This window comes from Empidonax traillii, unplaced genomic scaffold (genome assembly GCF_003031625.1).
Source record: "Empidonax traillii isolate 1590-97213 ecotype Southwest subspecies unplaced genomic scaffold, ASM303162v1 scaffold27:size3997909, whole genome shotgun sequence".
NCBI classification, from domain to species: Eukaryota; Metazoa; Chordata; class Aves; order Passeriformes; family Tyrannidae; genus Empidonax; species Empidonax traillii.
The window spans coordinates 3,382,416-3,400,882 of NW_020955220.1; the positions used below are offsets into that span (position 1 = coordinate 3,382,416).

Consider the following 18,467-nt stretch of genomic DNA (forward strand, 5'->3'; position numbering starts at 1 on the left):
CACTGAGCATGTCAACATTTGTAACCTGAGGACAAAATAATTCTAAAATCAAACATTATGTAGTTTTTTTTTCTATATATGGCTCCTCATCTCATTAGTAGATGTTGTCCCAGTTGTTATTGCATATAGTTGTATATTGCATGTTATTGCAAATATGCTTATATTGCATAACAAAAGCTTTATGAGTTAAGGACTGGGAGAGATCACTTACTGATCATTGTCATTGGCAAAACAGACTCAGAGTGGGGATATTGATTACATTTATTACTAACAGAATCAGAGCAGGAGAATGAGTAGTAAAATAAATCTTAAAAACACCTCCCTCCATCCTTCCCTCCTTCTAAATTCTACCTCCACACCCCTCAGCAATGCAGGGAGATGGGGAATGGGGGTTATGGTCAGTTGTTGTTTCTGCCTCTGCTCAAGGAGAGGAGTCCTTCCCCTGCTTCCTGTGGGGTCCCTCCCATACGAAACTGTCCTTCACAAACTTTTCCAGCGTGAGTCCATCCTACAGGCAGCAGTTCTTCACAAACTGCCCAATACCTTTTTTTTTTTTCCCTTTTAAACATGTTATCACAGAGACGTTACGGTCATTCCTGATGGGCTCAGCCTTGGCCAGTGGCTGGACATGGAGTCAACCAGCATTGGCTCTGCTGGACATGGGGGAAGCTATGGCAGCTGCTCACAGAAACCACCCCTGTAGGCCCCGCCACTACCAAAACCTGGCCACAGAAATCCAACACATATTGGAGGGAGTAACGGAATTCTGGATCTGTGCTTAGTATCTATGCACTTTGGAAGAATATGGGATGAATGCTGGCAACCAAGATCTTTTATTTTTTATGCTTTCTCTCCTGTCTACTTTGCTGGAGAACTTGTTAGCACAATGTTCTCCAATTAAAGTAGAGAATTCTTTTCTTGTTAATCCCTCTTTTTTCCCCCCCTCTCTATTTTAATGAAAAACTGCTCACAGTTTCTCACCTGGGCTCTCAGAGAGTTTGGTATGTTCTACTGTTATTAAATTCATCTCCCGGTGGCTAATTGTGTCACCTCCATTCTTTGTGAGTGGTCAAAAATCTCCTTTTATTAGCAGCATTGGTCACATTTGCATTCCTTGAGATGAACTTTTAAGTGCATCTACACTGTATTTTTTTACAAACAGAAAGACTAGTCTTCCTATCACCAGGAAATCAGCTTAACTGTTAAAGGTTATACAATCACTCCATGAATGACTTAGTTTTTAAACAAAAAACCCCAAACCCAAACAAACAAAAAATTGAAGGAATTTGGCTAAACTGAAGCAGATGTATTTGCAAGCCCCATTGTTATAGATTGTTGAAACTGAGGTCTCATTGTTAATTAGAAACTTTAAATATGGATTTAACTTTAATTGGAGTTCTCTTAGTCATGACCATCTACAAAATTGTCAGTGTCAGCATATTCCTTTGACATGTTAACAGGTTGCCAGATTCTTGTGTGTTGGATTGGGAGAGCTGTTCAGTGGAGGTTTTTACTAGTTGTTTTGGCAGTAAAAGTGCTATTTTTAGGGAATCATACTTTTGTATTTATTCATGGCAGGGCCACATGCTTTCTTGCTTACTCCTGAAGTGCCTCATAGCCTGGGGCCTGACTGAAGACTAAATTTGGCACATTCAATGTGAGAACACCTATAAGCTCAGATAAATGTAAATGCTTTTATTTTTCTTTTTGCCTTTCATATTTATGCTTTTCTGAAGTGCCATGGTTTTGGGACCGCTTTTTCCTAGAGGAAAGTAATGATTGGAGTTTCATTCACTTTTTGGTTGCCTCAGTATATCCAGCCTATTTTAACTCCCTACAAATCTCAAGCAACCGATCTGTTTGCTTTAAATCAAATGTCTTACTTGAATTATTTCTCCGTATCAGTGAAGAAAGTTTCATGCTGTGCCCAAATTAGAAAGACATGGAGAAACTTTAAACTCCAGGCTGGCAAAAGCACACCTTTCCAGCAACACAAACCATCCCAAGCATCTGCACGTAGATCTCATTGCATCTCTGAGGGTGTCCCCTACACAAATGAGGCACGCAGTTAGCAGCGTGAACTCAGTTCACAGTAAATGCAGGACTTCACTGTTCCAAAGAGTAGAATCCAGCATGTGGCAGAACAAAAAGTAGGGGTAGGAGGAAGTAAGGGAGTTCTCTGAATCATGGCGTATGATGATCAGGTTATTTAAAGGAGTATGAAAAATTATGAGTATTCTTCACACCTGCAGCTTTAAGGCATTATTACATAAAAATAACGATTGCTGGGCCTCTGTCCTTAAAAGATAAAATTATTAGGTGCTTTTGTTATTTTCTTTATAAAAGAAGGCGAATAAACTTTGTGTCAGGGTTTGTAAGGCTGAATAGGAGGTGGTTGTTGTGAACACAGTAAAGAAATTGCTTTTTCTCCAAATTCTAATTAACTTCATTTGTCTGAGAATTTAGATTCTTTTGTAGGCATGTTGTGTTATAAACACTCATAGTATGCATTATGTGAGTATTTTAAAAACCACAACCCCCGACTTACTGTAAGACAGAAGTTAAAATACTGATTTAAATAAAATATTTTTTAATCTAAGAAAAACACAAGACTTGAGTTTTGTTGATGGATATAGTTTTATCTGCATTTAATAATATTTTAGAATTCTGACAATTGCACACGATTTTTTTTCAGGATGCAAGACATGCTGCAGAAGGAGAAATATATACAAAACTTAACCAAAAAATAGATGAATTTATTCAGATTGCTGATTATGATTGGACAATGTCTGAATCAGATGGAAGAGCCAGTGGATACTTAATGGACCTAATTAACTTTTTAAGAAGCACATTTCAAGTTTTTACTCATTTACCTGTAAGTGTTCAAAATTAAGTTTAATTTCAAACTATTTGAACATCATTTTATTTTAATACATGAATGTTTTGAGGATAGATGTGGTTTTTGAATTGTGCATATGCTGGCAAGATGTATTTTTAAGCTTTTTTCAGCATAGGAATAGAATATTGTCATATGTGTTTCAGTATATTGGTGATGTTTACCCATGGGAATACTTTAAAAATACTTTCAAATACTTCAGTAATATTGTTACCAACAACTAATTTGTGAATAATATAGGAACTCATGCAGTTTTCTAGAGCATCAGATGGACTTTTTAGTTATCTTGGTTTTGTGTATGTGTGCATTGATTCAAACAATGCAGAACTGGTGCAAATCATGCATTTATGCATCAAATTATGGAGGTCTTGTATTCTCCACGGTTTTTAGGTAAATAGGTTTGATCATAAGAAATTTGATTCTAGTTAACTGAGCTTTATTGAAATAAATCCTTGTTCATATTCAAATATATCCTGTGTTATTTTGTCACAGCAAAAAGGGTACTGTTAACTTGTCTTATGCATGAATTGTTACATTCTGTTGTCTGATTTCCCCTTGCTTTAAGATAAAAAAGACTGCTTCCAGTTTGGTTTATCATCATAATAGTTTATAGCTTTATACGTTGAGAGTGACTTCAGTAAGTCATTCAAGCTACATCTGCTTTTCATCACCTTGTCCTTGATTGCTACAGTCACACTGATGTCTGAGTGCTTTGCCCACATGCAATGCTTGTAAAGAATAAGTCCTCAAGGCATAGAATGTTTTGAGGCTTCAAACTAGAAATAGTCTGAATAATAATTTCTTTATGTGCACAGTGAGGTTTTGAAGTTGCTGGCATAGTGGGCTTATCTGGTCTTCCAGATTTTATTTGAAGAGGCTGTGATTCTTCAATCTCCAGTTCTTTTAACTGACTCAAAGACATAACCCACCCAAAAGGTGTCATGTGATACTGACTGTGTTGTGTGAGGTGTGTGCTTCTGTGCCAAAGCAGCGGAGGGTTTTTTGATACAGAGTAAGTTTCTTAGATAGATAAATTCATTGGAACACGGAGCAGTGTGAACAAAAGGCACTGCTCCTCAGTGGTTATATGCATACAGTAGTTAAGGGATGTGAAATTTGTAGAGCAGGATGTGCAGGCTCCTGCCATGAGTGTATGTTGCCATATAGCTGTTCAGAAATGAGCCACAGACAAAATGAAGTAACATGTTCAGAGGAATGGAAAGAAGCAGCTGTGGCATTAAGACTTGAAAAGTGTGGAAAAAGCAGAAATATGTGCCTGGGGGCACATGTCAGCCTTTGGAGAAAGCTAGTTCCTGTGAAGAGGCTATTCACTAAATTCAAACCCTGGTCAGGTACCAGGCAGGATGTAGAACTAGATGGACAACTTATCTGCTCTGGCAACAGGTTTCTTATAATTTTTTACATATCCTGCATCTCCTTTCCTATCCTGCCTTGGCCAATTCTAGAAACATACAGTCCTATGAGTGTTATGTGTGAGCTGTGGAGTTTATATGAAAATGTGTACAGAGTTTCATTATGGTAATTCTGTTTAGGTTTGTACTGGTAAGTTACTTTCATTAAGAGAAAATTTATAATAAAAACATTTTCAAAGATTAGCCCAGAACTAGGTTCCATAGCTCATTAAAATAGCGTGTGCTTTGGAGTGCTAAACTAAGATAGATTCTCATATGCCATAATTAAGATTTGGAATAATTTTGGAATTAATTTTCGTCAATGGATTATTCCATTAATGTCACGGTGTTATTTCCATAATAATTTTTGTATGGCTGGCAGAAACATTCCTCTGCTCAAAATAGTTTGTCAGAACCTTTTAAGTAATTAGAAATCAAAGAACAGAAGTCCTGGCCACTGGCCATAATTCTTGTAAGGAAAAGAGTGGGACAAGTAGAGGAATCTCTTCTCTTCTACCTTAGCATAGCTGATGGTATTAGAGGGCATTGTGCCAGGGCTGGGGATGCTGGTTGGCCACACTAGTTCTCTGTAGTCACACTCAAGGGTCATTGGCTTTCTCTTTGGTATTATTTCAATCTCTGCTCTTCTTGTGGTACTGTTAAAATATGTTCTTTAACAATTTTTTTTGTTGTGGTCATTGGGCTCCTGTGAGTAGAATCTTGTTTTATTTTAGCTGTGTGTGTAAGCTGTGTAAATGCACAGGGATGTGTCTTCTCCTGTGCGTCCATGTGGGGCTGTGCTGAAGTATTTCTGTGCCACTGTAGACATAACTTTTCAATTAGACATCTTATGTTGTGTATCTGTTTTATGCAATTTGTATTACTTTTATTTGAAAGTTAGAGCTTTAAATGAGGTAGGCCATGATCTCAACTCTACTGAACCTGCACACAAAGTGACACAACTTAGTTGGAGTCTGGTATCTCTGTTGAATCACGGGCAATGTCTTGTGTCTCCAAAGCTTCCCCCCCACCTCCCCGCCTTTTCTTAAGTTTTTCATCTCGGTTTTCTCCTCTGTGTTTGTTTACTGTAATTAAGAGGCAATGTTGGAAAAGAAAATAGCTTTATTCCACCCTAGAGTTGTATTGCCATTAGATTTATGTTACATTTAGATTCTTACTATCCTGGACCATTCTAAGACTTGCTTGAACAAAGTATGTTGATGGCATACAGATAGCCTCTGTCAGCCAAGATGGTAAACGTGGCATATATTTTTTAATGTAAGAGTTTTGGAATATGTCGTTTCTTGTAATGAAAACTTTCTGGAAAGGCATTTCAACAGACACTTTTGTCATTTTAAGTTTGCTACTTTGATATTTTGGCATGTTCCTTGTTACAGAAAAAAAATATTAATGCCAGATTAGTAGTGTTTAAACTATAATCTCTTTGTTATGCCTCAGCAAAATACTGTGTAAATTCACAGGTTTAAAAAAAATAATTTAAGGAATTCTGTAGCTATAATTGTTCTTTTTGTAAGCTTTTTCTTAGCTTTTATTGCTACCAATTTTTTATTCTTTTTTTTTTTTTTTTTTGAAGTTGACAGTACATCTTAATTTTTTTGTTTTGATTGCCTTACTGGTTTCCTTCTCAGAATAACAACAATGACCATGCAGCTATGTCGGTAAGTAGATGCAAGATGAAGAAAAAGCATGTGAACAGAAAAACTATGAACTGCCTGCAGGCTTATTGCTTCAATTTTTAATCATTTAATAAAAAGACCCTTTCTGTTTTGCTGATGACTTGCTGTGTACCTTGTGTGGTTGCATGCAGGGATCAAGTTAATGACTAACATTGGGCTTTCATACACTGGGATAGACAGCAGGAGTCCTGAAAACCTTGCAGAAGGTTGATGGGATGTGTCTTGCATCCCAAATGAGGTAATTTAGAGGAGACTATTAGACCTTTTGAAAGAAGGGTCAGGTATCAAAATACAGCAATGAGACATACATACAGAATAAGGGTAGAGTGATAGAGCTGAATAAAGAATCAGCAAAAGTTCCATTGTTTCTCTGCCATCTTTGCCTGGAGTCAAAGGAATGTGTGTGCTGGTGTTCTTTATTTGCTTTTTTAAAGAAGATGCCGCATTGCATTTAAGAATTTTTCCATACCCTGATTATTTTCAGGTCTTTTTTTTTTTTCATAAAAGGAGTTTATTTTAATTTGGCATAAGCATTGCCATGATAATGAAAGTGATGAATTAATATTACTAAATTATCAAAATCTGGAGAATGGGTCTAACATGGGGTCCCAAGTTGTTAGGATCCTAGAGCACAAGAGTTACAAGTCATGGAGGTCAAGTATTTAGCCTGTTAAAGAGAAGACTGCAGAGAGATCTAGTGGCAACCTACAACCTCTTGAAGCACAAAACCAAAACTGATGGAGCCAAACTCTTCTTGGTAGGACTGACAAATTCACACATGGCTATGGTCACAGGTAGAAGCTCAGGAGGTGAAGCTTCAATATTATAGCAAAAGTTTGCATGAAGAGAGTAGTGTGGTATTGGAGGAGTTTACACAGAGACACTGTGAATTCCCATCCTTGGTGATTTTGAAGGCTTAGCGAGGAAAAACGACAATGGATCTGAACCAGTGTTGGCAATATTCCTGCTCTAAGTAGAAGGTTGGACTAGATGATGTTGGGGGTTCATTCCTGTGAACATTTGTATAATTTGAATACAGTGTCATGTTGAACTGTTGAACTGTCAGGGTAATAGGTGTCATGAGCACTCTGAATATTGAATATTTGGTGTAGAAATAGTTCCTGTTAATATTGCATAGATCTCAGTCTGCTGGTTATGCCATGACCAAGGACTAGCAGAATTTCAGCAAAGCAGAGCACAGAAGCTGTGTGGCTTTTGGAAAGTTATAATTTGACAGTCGTGCAGTTTTTAATGTTTCTGTTTTCTAAATTCATAAGAATTGAGTCTTTTTAGATTATATTTACATCCTGTTTTAAGTTCATGTTGCAGTTTATAGTGCCGTTAGATGCTCTGAATCAAAAAGGAAATTAAGATTTCATTATACAGTCATTCATCTCCTGAAGTAAATTACATGATCAAATCTTTTATTAAGGACTTGCCTTTTTTTTAGTTTAATTTTGAACAGTTGAGGAAAAATGTTACCTTCTATTTTCAGATCAGTTAATTTGAAATTATAATGGGCCTGTATATAAGTGGTTTTAATCTAAGTTTAGAATTAGCTGAAATTTTATTCTAGGTATGTTCCTTGTCAATACAAATATAATGCAAATACAAAGTTAGTGGACAACTCTTAGAAAGAGAGTGCCCATTGAAAAGCAACAGTTACAAATTACTTTCAATTAGGTATTTTTCATTGTTTCCATAGCATTTGTGGCAGAGGCTGTAGGTAAAATTGATTCTTAAAAATTCCACTAGTGATTTTAATGTGTTTATATTTTATCAATAGTTAAAAAATTAGATTTAGCCCCAACTGATAAAATCTGTTTGTTTAATTTCTTTGCATTTTCAGAAAGAATGATGTTTTCATTTCATATTGTTAAATTAATTCTTCAGCTTAACGTCTTAGATTTAACAGATAAGTTTTGTTATTTTCTTTTTATGCTGAGGATGGCAGTTTGTGTTATTTTATTGTTTCTGTGATTGGCAGCAAAAGTCTAATTTCACAGCTTGCAGTGAGGGTGGAGGGGTGGTGGTTTTCTGCAGCCATATTCAAAAACTGTCAATCAACAGCCTTCACAAGCTACTTAGAGAATGAGTTTTCTTACTGATTTCTCCAAATGCTGCTTCATGCTGTCTTTGATTGGCACAGCCTGGCAGGGAGGATGGATGAATCTGTCACTGGCTGGTTAATTGTGTTGCTGGTCTCAGCCTGACATCAGGTCTTTGACTCCTAAGTGGCTCAATACAAAACAAATTAGCAGATTGTAGTCATATTTCTCATTCTATATGCTTTGACTTTGTTGAAATGCAGTCCATAAATCATACTGACTGACACCATAGTGAATGATGAAAGCTGCTTTTGAGACAGCTAGCATGGGTTTTAGAAAGCAGCACCGCGAAGGTGCCGTGGAAGGATGCATATGGCTGACCCTTTGGGAATTCCTAGGAGCCAAATGTCTCTTTGCTACAATTGTTCTTAGGAGAAAAGCTTTTGGGTCCTATAAAAAAGGATTTAATATGTCAGCAAATTCTCTTTACAAGCTCCTTTGAAATATAAGAAGTTTGTCTAAGGGTTTTCTCTTTTTACAAACTTGTATTTCAGCAAAATGTGAAGGCTGGGTGAAAAAAACAGTTTCCTTTAACACTGTTAGCAGGTGTTTTTGCTTATAGAATAGGGTCCTTGTTTCCTGAACTTTACATTGGTTGAGTGGAAGAATAGATTTTGTAGACAGCAGCAATTAGCATAGGCACAGCAGAGACAATAGTAGTGTCTCCAAATGGGAGGCAACTGGGGCGAATGTGAGAAGCCTGCTGAATCTCTGCATGCTATTGAATATAGGTATTTAATTGCTAGATAACCACGGCCACCCCTGCTCCCTTTAAAAAATAATAATAGTAATTAAAAAAAACCCAAACAGCAAACTGACAAATAAAAACATCAATAATGTTTTAAAACTAACTGAGATTTAATTGTGGAAAATAAATGTTATTGCTATGTCTGTGAATCCTTACGTTTCCTCTTCAAAATGCTGTATGAAAAAATGGTGAGGAATTGGTTAATTGGTAGGTGGTGGAAATTTGGAGACGGATTTTTAACTAGATCTCATTTTTCAAGCACAAATTTTAATTTCATTCTTTATCGTACATCCAATGTATTTTGAATTGAGAAGCACTGAATTTTGAAGAGGATAACAGTATAGTTCACATTTATTTCAGTTAAAATTCAGTATTTCGAGAGATACGTGTGGCTTCATTTTTTCTCTAAATTTGTGAATATTGAGTGATTTTAGTGAGTATTAACTGTGTATAGTAAACTTCTATTATTTTTTAATGTCATTTGAACAATAAGCCTGTAGTTCAAGTTACATAGTTGGAAATAGTTTATATGTTAGGATGTTTCCATTTTATGAAATGTTAAAATAAACATTAAATGTACATGTATTGGTACTTATTTAAAGTCCAAGTGGCTTTAACCATGTCATTTCTGTATTGTAACCATTATCTTGTGCTCCAGTACTATTGATATTTGCCAGATTGTAACAATTAACTACATGTGCTTGTTAGAAATATAAAATTCTGGCTTTTATTGAAAATAACAGAAGAGTACACATTGTTTGCATATGAAATTAACTGAATGTTAAAATTTTCCCTGACAACCTATTAATCTGGTTGAACTTTTATTACATTATAGTGGCAGCATAAATAGGACATGGAGCTGATTTGATGGAGCAGTACATTAAACAGAGATGCACTAGTTGTTCCATTAAATCAAAATGACATTTCCATTAAGTATTTCAAATCTACTACACTGTAATTACATGAACTGTGGCCCATTGATTCCCCTTCTCACCTCCTTTTTTCCTTCCTTTTTCCCCCCCTTTTTTTTTCCTTCCCCCCCCAATTCATATTGATATTGTTCTGCTTGGGGAATAGAGCTGCATGTCTCCCGGTGTAATTACCGCTGGGTTTGGGAGACTTTTAAGCATGCTGTTCTTGCATTGTTTCTTACATTCCTTGTTGTCAGTTCATCTATTTTGCTCAAAAATGTTATTTGCTTTTCTGAGATTTTCAATTAAGAAACTGACATCTCATTTTAGATATAAAGCTCCTAACAGTTCAAGGTGTCCTAATGCTAAAGAGGTATTAGCAACAGCCATTTAATGTTGCAGTGTGAACGTGACGATTGTTGAAGGCTTTCCATTGTGTTCTCTACATTTTAATTACCTTTTAACAAATAATAGATTTTTAAAGTACAAAATATTTGGGGCGAAATTTGCTTTCCGTTATGAAAATTTTCTGTACGTGAGAAGTCAATTATGTGAGTTCGTTGTGTTATTAAGGATAAGATCTGGCTCTTCAGTTCCTGGTGCAGAACTTTCCAAACTTTTTGGGGCAGTGAACTGCTGTCTATTATAATCTTTCATTGCTTATATGTGTTTCTGGGAGTCAACAGTGAATTGCTTAACCTGACTTTGCAGAAAACAGCTGGGGGGCCATTGGTTTAGAGAAACGAGTGTCATCACTTCACTGATGGATAGAAGTAAAGCAATAGTAGTCTGTGCTCCAGTAGCTGTATTACATAATTGTGATTTATTTTGTGCAAGTGTGTTGCTGCCTTTGTTTCAATATACATTGTAACACAGACATCAGTATTAAAGTACAGAAATTCATGTAGTTGCATTTGAAAGCCAAGATCACTCTGCTTTAAAAGATGGCAGTGCTATGAATAGAACAGTTCCATCTGGTTCAGTATCTGGTCTTAAGTGGTTTTCTTAACTTTAAGGTAGAATTTTGTTATCTTTCATTTTTTCTGTACTAAATTTTTAATAATTGATTATTAAGTTAATGTCTGACTTTGTGTTTTGTTTTTTGGTCTCTTGTTGGAAAATTTGTCACAATTACATGTAGATGACAAAGAGTAATGTTACTAGCTAGACTGTGATTGGGAAATTATTTCTATTTTGTACAGCAGAGGGCTACATTTCATTTTGTAAGTAGCTGATCATTGACAGCATTGATTTATTAAGCACTGAAAAGATGATGAATTTTTTCAATAGTTTATATTTTAAATATAAATATTTTAAATAGTTTAGCTACAAGCTTTGGGATGGAATTCAAGCAATTAAAGTAACAATAATTAGCACAAGCTGTTATGAGAAATGCCCCAACTCATAGCAATCATTTTTGTATATATTAAGTTTGGGAGGTTCTTATTTACTATTGTTAAAAATATGCAGCATGTTGACTTTCATTACATTCTTGCTTTCATTCTGTTTTGGTTAAAAATATTTGAATAAATCCACAAAGCTATTCATATGTTCATATGCTTTTGCAACTTATACTGTTAATGTTTTGGAAAAGTGCTTGTATTCATGAAAACTGTTGGATTTATGGAAAAAAGATGAATAATTACTTTGACATGTATTTAATCTAGCTCTCCATTTGATCTGATAGAAACAAAGCTAACAGGTCAGAGAAATAACAGGAAGTGTGATCTCTCTCCTAATCTATGTCCTGTATCATTAAGACTTTGAGTATATATTAAAATCAAATCAGATAAGTAGTTCTTTAGTGACATATCATTTGTTTCTATCTTAAAACCTATTGCTTTTTCTACTAGGGAAAAGTGGCCCAGACAGCTTGCATGTCAGCCTGCCAGCATCTTTCAATGTCCCTAATGCAGATGCTACTGGACAGTGAATTAAAACAAATAAGCATGGGAGCAATTCAGCAGTTTAATTTAGATGTGATACAGTGTGAATGTAAGTATATATTCCAACCTGCATCTGTCTTAACACTGAGAAAAGTTACTTAATGTAAATGATCTTTTCCCATAATCTACTAAAACTTTGTCTGTTATGAAAAGATGAATATTACAGTATGTCTTCTTGTAAAAATGTTTATAAGGATGTTAACGTTTCTGGGAATTTTTTTATGAAACTTTTTTAAAAACTCAAGTATATGAATGAAACATACGTTGTTGTTACTCCTAATAGGATCATAAGCACTGTATCCAGTAAAGACAATAGTTTAGTACAGAATTGCCCAAAACTACAACATAAATATTATGTTGAAATGGTTAAGAAAAAAGAAAAGGTCAAATATCTGTGTAATTTTAATTTTCATTCTTGAGTTCACCTGTTATGGTACAGATTTTAAATATACTGTTACACAGGGTCTCCTTACTCGTAGAGCTGCTACTGCCTTACCATGCAGAATAATAGTACTCATTTAGTATACATCAGGTATTGTTTTATTCTCACAATTTAAAATATGGCATCAGAGTTATTTTATAAACTGGTTCAAGTTCAATCCAGCACGGAAGGCAGGATAAATTACCTCATGTTTTGCATAGAGCTCATACTTGAGGGTGAGCTCTTAGTCTATATAAAGGAAGTTACTTCTGTGAATATAGTTTGTTTTATAGTTGATGACTGAGATACAGTGGAAAGACTTACTAGTGATTTTTATCAATGCATATTTTCAGATTCTTCTGCTCTGTTTTTTTCCAAAGTATCTTTTCTATTATGTATTTGAGGCATGGGTCTCAGTGATTTTGGTGACAGCTGCATAATGGGGCAGTTCTGTAAGTCATATCCTGAGGTTTTTAGTTTGGATATGTGAAAAAAAAATGGATGACTACTCACTTAAGAAGCCACCTATGGGAGACTGGAAATTTGATTTCAAGCCTTTTGATTAACATCACAAAGGATTCTTGTGGGAATCCAGGGACAGAGTTAAGGAGCATTTTTGACATTTTAACCATATGCTTGTCTTTCCTTCTGCTGCCTTTGTTACATTCCAGCTAAACTCTGTAACAGGTAGAGCAGGCATCTTTCTGACAGTCCTTCACTATCCAGCCTTAAGGCCTTTCAGTGCATGGAATGAACTGACGGGATTATCTGGGCCAGATTGAAAAAGTATTTGTGACTGTGACATTAAAATTTGTCTCGTGATTGTACAAGTTTGCCAAATATATCATGTTTTGACTTCTTTCACTTTTAGTACGCTTGATGTTGCAAATTTAATAGTGTTCTTGTCAGGGAGGTGTATAGGAGTATGTGTTTGTTCATTTGTGGACTTTCCTAGATGTAAAAAAGATCCTATTTGTAAAAACAGAAATTACATAGTATTCATAGTACTGACATCATAATCATTCATCTAGACAAGCTGAATTGGGGCATCCACTGAACAGTCATCTGCCTTCTGAACAAATAGTGTAACAGTGAAGAAAACTTACCCGTTACCATATTATTCAGTTTCTAATATTTAAAATATCAACTGTGAACAACGCAGTGCTTCAGTACTCTGCATAGATTAACCAGTTCACTATTTCACTCTGGGAGCATATGGCATTGACAGGACATGACAAAGCTTGGGCCAAAATAAGAAATTTTCAGAAAGCTAGTAACCTGAAGACTGAAATGGATTCTTTCCACCACTGTGCAACTTATAGCATAGGCTGTACAAATGCAAATAGAAACCACTTTATTTCTTCCTTTGTGCAAAGCTTTTTAAGCATGTTAGAGAAAAACCCTGGGTTTGCACAGAGAGCCTTTGAATAGTTGAAATGTAATTATGTAATTATTGTCAGGATAGTATGTTGCAACAGATGCCATTTTGCAATCTGTGGAATAAAGGATTGACACAAGATTTTGCTCAAAATGCTTTGCTGATGTGGTTTCATTCATAAGGTCCATCACAAGCACATTCCAGGCCTCACTGTGATGCCTGTGATTTATGTTCTTGTTCATCACCCTCCCCCAGCTTTATTCTTTGATGCTTTGGGATTAATGGATATGACAGTGACATTTCAATTAGTATTTAGAGTGTGCAAGTAGTTCACAACTGTTGGGTAGTTTTCTACTGTATTGTATACAAGGGTTTGACATCTTACTTCTAGACACAGTGGAGTATACTCATGCATTTTGAACTGAGAAGTTAGGTGAGATGTAGAAAGTTATGAATATCTGAAGATACATTTTTAAAAATTCTTGGCAATATTCTAGATATTTTTTCTGATCTTTAACATTTTAATTTTATTCTTTCTTATATGAACTGGAGAGATCTAAATAAAAGCAGAAAAATGTGATTACTTACCAGGTTTTTTTTCTTTTCCCTTAAAAAACAATCGACAGTCCAACCAACAACCCAACGATCTGTTAATGAGCAGCAATCTGTTAAAGTGAGTAAGTGCTGAAATTCTTAGTCTTCACAGTGAATAGGTAGGATAATAAGTGGACTTCCAAGAAAGGAAGGTAGAAGGGAAGGAAGTGATCTGGTGGTGAACTGAGATTTCATTATCCTGCACTAAATTGCTATGCAGGATAGTACCTATAGTACCTAACTTTAAAATGTAGAGCAGAAAATCTGGAAGCATCTGATATTTTTGCTTAACAATACTAATAGCATCAACTGGTCTTCTTTCATGATTTGTTTTTAAAAAAAAAGAGCGATCATCTTCTTGCTCTTCTTCTGACATTTTTTTTGTGTTTCCTTGCAAACATTCCAAAAGCTTTCAGTTTGATTTTAGTTTGTGCTGTTCTGCTTGAAGTATTTCTTCACTCTCTCTGCATATTTTATAGCCTAGAGCAGTGTTTTACCTCTGTATTTTACACCATTCTTTCTCAGTGATTATCTTCCAGTAGGTTGATTAGGATTCTTGCAACAGTTCAGAAAGCAGAACATACAGGTTCCACTGAATAATATCCAAAGAATAGTCTTTTGCTTGAACATAGCATTTCAGTTCCCCATTTTCAGGAGGAAAATGGGTTGGGAAGGGGAGACTATTTGCTATTTCTTGAAGATGAAAGTCAAATGTGGGTTGCTGTATCTCACCTTACAAGAAGAAAGGTGTGCATAATAAAAGAATAGCTTTTTAGAGACACCATCCAGATCTACATACCTTACATCAGCTTTTTATTAAGGAATTAGAACTTGTCAGAAATTCTAATTTTTGGAAGAGTTAAATGAAATTTTTATAATTTATGCATTTTAACATTGATAAATAGTAAGGCAGGATTAATTGACAGAATGAAATATGTTTGAGTGGGCATCTATCTGCACCCAAATGTGAATCTGTGCAAGGATGAAAAGGTTTTGGGTCCTGCCTATAAATGAGCATGGGTTAGTGGAGAATTAGTGCAAAGGAGGATACTGTGTATCTTCCTAATCAGCCCTACATAAGGCTTCCTGACAGTCCCTCCTTTTTCACTCAATGTGTGGAGAGCTGCAGTTTCTAAGAGAAAGTGATTACTTGACCAAAGTGCTCTCTGTTGAGTGTACACAAAGGTAATCTCCAAGTGGGCATGCCAGAAGCTGGGGAACCCAAATCTTGTTTTTCCATGAAAATGCACTATATTCTCCTCTGGAGGCCACTCACTTTACCTGCCACCTCTCCCCCCTGGGAAGCCAGGTTAGCTTAACTCACTTGAGACCATCCTTCATCTGCGGGTCACATATGGCAGCACGGAGTGAGGGGAAGCAGCCGATCTTCCTGGGGCTGGGGCCAGGGCTGGGGGCTGCTGCCTGGCCAGCTGGCAGCTCCCTCAACAAGGCTCCCCTCCAGGCGTGTTTGAACAGCTGGAGCATCCAACAGGGCTGCAAAGTGGCTGCTGGCTGCTGAGATTGTCACCTGATTCTCCGCTCTTCCTTTAAAAATACATTTGTACCTTTGCTGCCCTGCCTGTGAATCAGTGCTATGAGACTGAAGTAAAACTGTCCTAATTTAGCTTTTGATTCAAAGTCTGGATTCTAGTTTTTAATTTCTGCCATTGAGTGGCAAAGCTGTTTGTCAGGAATTAGGTACAGAGTTCCCAGACTAGTAGACGGGCTAAAGAAGAGACTAAATGAAGAGACCTGGCAATATATCTAGATTTTTGTGGAAATTCAGTACAGTTTACAGGGAAAGAGGTCTTCCATTTAGCAGACACAACCTTTTTCTTAAGATCTCCATTAACACACACACACACACATATAAAAATCACATATATCCTATATACAAAATGTAATTAAAAGATCAAAGCAACATCTTCAAAAGAAAATGGACTGAAGTAATCTTTACAATATTTGCATTTAACATTATAGTGTATGTGTTACCTCACAGCCTGTTTTTTTGTTATTACATATTTTTTTCATTAGATCCTACCTTCTTTATATTCCTAAACTGCCTGTTATAGGAAGTATGTTGAGATTCTACATATTGAGGGCACACATTGTGCCAAAGATCTTGTTCTGTATATACAGGAAAGGTCTACACAGTATCAGCAAAGTGGAGGGAGAGAAGATATTAACAAAAATCTTGTGAATACCAGATTCGTGTAATGTGTATTTTCAGCTTATCTTTCGCACATTTAAGTTTCAGATTCAAACTGCCAAGCAGCCAATTGTTTCTCCCTAAAAGTAACAGTTTAGTGGCGATCTTTGTGTTTTATTCTCCTTTATTATAAAACTCTTTAATGCTTTTATGCTCACTAAAACAACTAACTAACCAGCCCCCTACCCTTCCAAATCCTCTTTAAACGTGGAATGATAGTAGGGGGTGAATATTCTAAAATATGTGTATATGACAATGTTTCATTACTATCTGGAAAAGGACCCTTAGGACAAAGACATTAAGAATGTTAATCCTGTTCTTATAATATCTTCCTAAAATGCTGTGCAGTAGAAAATATTTAATTAGCTTTGTAAAATTGTTAGCAAAACTTAAAAGCCCTGAGCTGAGGGCGGAGGGGGAACTGTCTGACCGTTACGATAAGTAGATTATCTTTTTGCCCTTTGAACTCATGAAATTGTAATAATGAAACAAATTCTACTGTAGTCACCTGTCAAAGTGATCCAAATGTGAGAATAAATGCTTGTGCTATAATGAGTGTCCCTGATGTTGTAAGTGCATTCACTATATAAAATTGTAGTTAAAGAGAACAAAGCTTATACAATAATTAAGTTTGGTACACCGTGTGCTTCTTGTTCGATAACTGTGATGGTAGTAGATACTATGTGGAGAAACTAAATCATTCTGCATTATTTAATGCATTAGGATAAATTCCAAACTACCTTAGCCAGATGAACTGCAGAAAAGATGCAAATATTTGCCCTGTGGCATCCCACTGTAGGAAGATACCACCTGAAGTGTGTAGTGCCAATAGCTAACTGAAACGATTTTCTGCAGATTACACTTTTCAGTTATATTTACTTTTCAGTTCTGTGGCCCTTTCTTTGCCATTGACCTTCCTTCTCCCAGTGCTACCATTGTGGAGTGGCTGCAGGAGCTCAGGTTCTAGTGAAGGAAGCTGGTCTCAGTGTACTGTCTGTGAACAGAAAGTTATACAGGATCAGATACAGATGGGCCTTACCTTTCAAGAGTAGGAAGGCTTATCCTTTCTGATTTAAGAGGTCTAGAAAAGACCCCTTCTGACCATCAGGCTTATCCTCCTTATTAGCTTGCTGCCACAGCTCACAACTCATATATCTCTTTTTAGCTCTTTGCTATAGAGCTTTGCTGCAGTGTGGTGTTCCCATTTCAAACACTGTGTTTGGCTGCCCACAGAGGCCAGCCTGGCTGGCCCTGAACAGAGAGTGGTCCCAGTGTTGATGAAATACCTGCAGAAGGCAGCCATGTAGACCTGCAAGCCTTTAGCCAAGTGTGTTCAGAAGGGTGCTTGCATAGGCGTGGACACGTTTTGTTGTTCTCCAGTTGGGTGGTTATACAGGCTGTTTGCTCTTTGCTGCTTTTAAAGAGTTTATTATTAGAAAACTCTCCCTATAAAATGCTGAGTGTAGGATATGCTTTTTCTACTGTTTTTATTTTTCTTAATTTTTATTTTAAAAGCATCTTTGTGGTCAATTAAAATTCCTTGAAAACTCCCCTGGAAAGTTGGTGTTACTTATAAAGTAGGAAAAGTAGACAATTTAGAATTCAGACTTGAATACAGTAATCAGTGAGCATTTCCCAACTGCTACTAGTACTTGTCTGAGACATTACAGCAAGCTCTCTAGGGCATTTAATTGCTATTTTTTATTTCTTAATGAAGAAGTATTCTGGTTTAATTCATTCTATTAAGTGGCTCTCATAAAAAATTTTTGCACTACTGTAATACAATACCTCTACTGGTAAAGTTGTTACTATGATACTGTATTCATCTGTTACTAAGCTATTCTTAATTATTCTGAGATGGTCTAAGTATTTTCTTGTACCACTTAAGTAAGAGTCTGTATTTACAATTGCATTCCATATATACTTTTTTGCACTTGTGAATAGTCTATCTGAATTCATTAGTCTGCTTTAAGTTGAAACCAAGCAGTCAGAAGTAAATGGTCAAGGCTGTTATTTTACCATTGTGTTAGCTCCGATGCCAGTGTTTTTCTGGATTTTACTTTTACTTAATCCAAATTTTTAACTAACCATTAAAAAAAATATGTTAAGGATTTCATTGTACTACATGTTAGTAGAAGTCCATGTGG

General features: G+C 36.0%; 1 protein-coding gene across 9 annotated transcripts in view; it reads left to right on the forward strand.

Moving 5' to 3' along the window:
* The window catches only part of EXOC6 (exocyst complex component 6), an 89,007-nt gene that overhangs the window by 45,236 nt on the left and 25,304 nt on the right, over positions 1-18,467 (forward strand). For 5 of the 9 annotated variants that reach the window (XM_027909236.1, XM_027909217.1, XM_027909224.1 and 2 more), the window contains 3 exons: positions 2,696-2,875; positions 5,958-5,987; positions 11,626-11,767. In XM_027909236.1, the coding sequence (XP_027765037.1) occupies positions 2,696-2,875; positions 5,958-5,987; positions 11,626-11,767 (352 nt within the window). Of the gene's footprint in view, positions 1-2,695; positions 2,876-5,902; positions 5,988-11,625; positions 11,768-18,467 lie in introns of those variants that run through there. The other 4 variants (XM_027909231.1, XM_027909252.1, XM_027909259.1 and 1 more) reach the window with 2 other exon arrangements.